Here is a 2643-nt window from a genome sequence, read left to right on the forward strand (position 1 = left end):
AAATTTCTTTACTGCAAGAGTGGTTAAACATTGGAAGAGGCTGCCCAGGGAAGTGGTTGAGTCACCATCCCTGGAAGTATTTAAAAGACGTGTAGATGAGGCACTTAGGGACATGGTTTAGTGGGCCTGGTGGTGTTGGGTTGACGGTTGGACTCGATGATCTTAGAGGTCTCTTCCAGCCTTAATGATTCTATGATTCTAAGGCATGCATTGTTTATACAAGGTAATCAGGCTAGTACACAATGAAGACTACAGTCTAGGTATTAACCCAAACATGGCTACATTATGATAACACATGTCGTATGCAAGCTTCGTCCCTGTGTGACTGTTACATGCAAGCAGTTTGGACCTATAAATGCTCTTTTACAAAAATAAAAAAATATTTTTAAAATTCTTATCCTTATTCTTTTTCTCTTTTTTTAAGGCAAAACCCTACAGAAAGATTAGGCAATCTCAGGAATGGAATTAATGACATCAAGAAGCACAGGTAAATGAAAGAGACTGCCAAGAAGAAAATTTTATTTTTAATTTGAAAATATTTTTAATATTTTAGAACCCAGTCCTGTAAACCCATAAAGCTCCAGGCACTTCCAGGCAGTATGTGTAAAAGAGATCTCTGTTGCTGTCGAGTATATTTGCGACTACAGCAAGCAACAATATAAACATAAATGCTCAGCATGGTTATCTAGCAACATCTTGTTGTTACTGGTTTTTTGGAGGTTGCTGATGTAGGAGTTTAATTCAGTTCTCAGAGAAATCAATGCCAGTTCAGCATCTGCCTTTGAGACCTCCTAACCGTTAAACAGTTGCTTTTTAAGAATGGTAGTTAAGAGCTCTGGAGCAATATTAGGTTTTTATCCTCTTTCTTCTAATGAAGAAAGTCCTCTGTGGATTAAACATTTCCTGCTTTTTCTTTTTATCTGAGTTGTTTCTAAGCCCTGCAGTTTGTGCTTGGTAAAAGAAGTGCTTTGACTTTTCTGCTTGTCTCCCTCTTCTCATGCTGTTAAAAGAGGGTGGAATTCCAAGGGGACGCATACGTCTTTGCATGGCTGTGCTTATGCATATATTTGCATGGCTGTGCTTATGCATATATTAACCCGCCTGTCACTTTGGCACTTCTACACAAAGGAGATGCAATGTATCTGGTGGTCCTGAAGCTCCCCCTGCTACCACTCCCTTGTATGGCAATGACAGCGCTCAAGTTTCCTCCTAACAACTGTGTTGTCACATGGACAGAAGTTGGCATGAAAACATGTCTTATAGCCCTTGTTCACATGTTTTTCAGCTATTAATAGTATAATAACAAAAAACAATCTGTCTTTCTCTCTTGGTCTCTCCCTGTCTGTCTCTCATTTCTTTTTAATCAGGTGGTTGAGTAGTTTTAACTGGGATGGTCTGAAAGTGAGGAAATTAACATCGCCTTTAAAAAGAGAGGTATTGGCTTTGGCTTTCAATATCATAATGCTTTACTAATATAAAGTTGCTTGGCTACAATGAAACAACTGATGGTGAGAGCGAAATTTCCCAAAGATGCATTTCAATTACCATAGCTCGCCATTTTTAGTGAAAATCAAATGAAAGAAAGAGACACAGCAAGCAATACATAACTTAAATTCAGTTAAATAATGGAAATATTGTTCTGCCTATGTACTTTGCATTAGATTTTCACCATTACTAGAATAAATAGTGTTTGGTCAGAAACAAATACTGAAAAAGCATATTTTCCTCGGTAGTGGGCACATTATTAAGATGCACTGCTCACGTTACTGTGCGGAGTATAAATTCTTGTATTCTCTTACTATTGAGTTACAGCACATCCTTGAACAAGCTTCCTGTTTTAAATGGCCCATTTCTCTTTGCCCTAAAATGAAAAAAGATTGAGGGTAAAGAATTTGAAACTCACTTTGAACTCAGTTTGAAACGAAAAATAATTCTGAGATCTGCTTTGAGTAGCTACCCCATGAGTGTAGATTTGGTCTTAAACAAATTTGAATCAAAATCATACACAGTGTGGCCCAGTTTTCTTACTGACTTTATAGGGCTTTGGGTGAAATCTAGGATTTGATAGTGTTTGGGGAGTGTTTTTGTATAAGGAGGCTAATGCCATTGTTCTGTTGTACAATTTAATTACTGGAGGTTTACCTTTTAAAGAACGAGGAATTGCATCAGTTGAAAGAAGCCATCCATATCATGCTAGCCTTTCATTCCTCCACTGGTAGCAATAAAAATGATGAGTAACCAATGGAGAGTATTTTCAAAAGTTACCTTCTGAAACAACCATTTGTTTGTGTTTTTAATGTCCTAGTTGTCTGGACCGACTGATTACAGCTACTTTGACAGCTATCCACCTGAAGAGGGAATCCCTCCAGATGAACTTTCAGGCTGGGACAAGGATTTCTGATATTTTTTCCTTCCAGGACATTTATAGAGACTCATAGGCATCAGTTCTAAACCTGCTCTCTTGTTTCTTGCTTAAAATCAAATTACACAAGGTTTGTGACAAACACAATGTTCCTTTAAGAATAGTACAGCAACCAGAACTTGTTTGGATAATGCACCAAAATCTGTGTGCATCTCTTTATAACAAGGGCATGCATTCAGTTAGCAGATGTAACTTGAAGGAGTTTTGATACACAACGTCTC

The 2643-nt window shown here is 37.7% G+C and overlaps 1 protein-coding gene across 4 annotated transcripts in view; it reads left to right on the forward strand.

Annotated features, from left to right (window-relative positions):
- Positions 1-2401, forward strand: part of PRKG2 (protein kinase, cGMP-dependent, type II) — a 36942-nt gene extending 34541 nt beyond the window's left edge. For all 4 annotated transcript variants that reach the window (XM_009320246.1, XM_009320247.1, XM_009320249.1 and 1 more), the window contains 3 exons: positions 425-487; positions 1368-1434; positions 2306-2401. In XM_009320246.1, the coding sequence (XP_009318521.1) occupies positions 425-487; positions 1368-1434; positions 2306-2401 (226 nt within the window). The remainder of the gene's footprint in view (positions 1-424; positions 488-1367; positions 1435-2305) is intronic.
- Positions 2402-2643: the final 242 nt, after the last annotated feature.

This window comes from Pygoscelis adeliae, unplaced genomic scaffold, assembly GCF_000699105.1.
Source record: "Pygoscelis adeliae isolate BGI_AS28 unplaced genomic scaffold, ASM69910v1 Scaffold583, whole genome shotgun sequence".
Lineage (NCBI taxonomy): Eukaryota > Metazoa > Chordata > Aves > Sphenisciformes > Spheniscidae > Pygoscelis > Pygoscelis adeliae.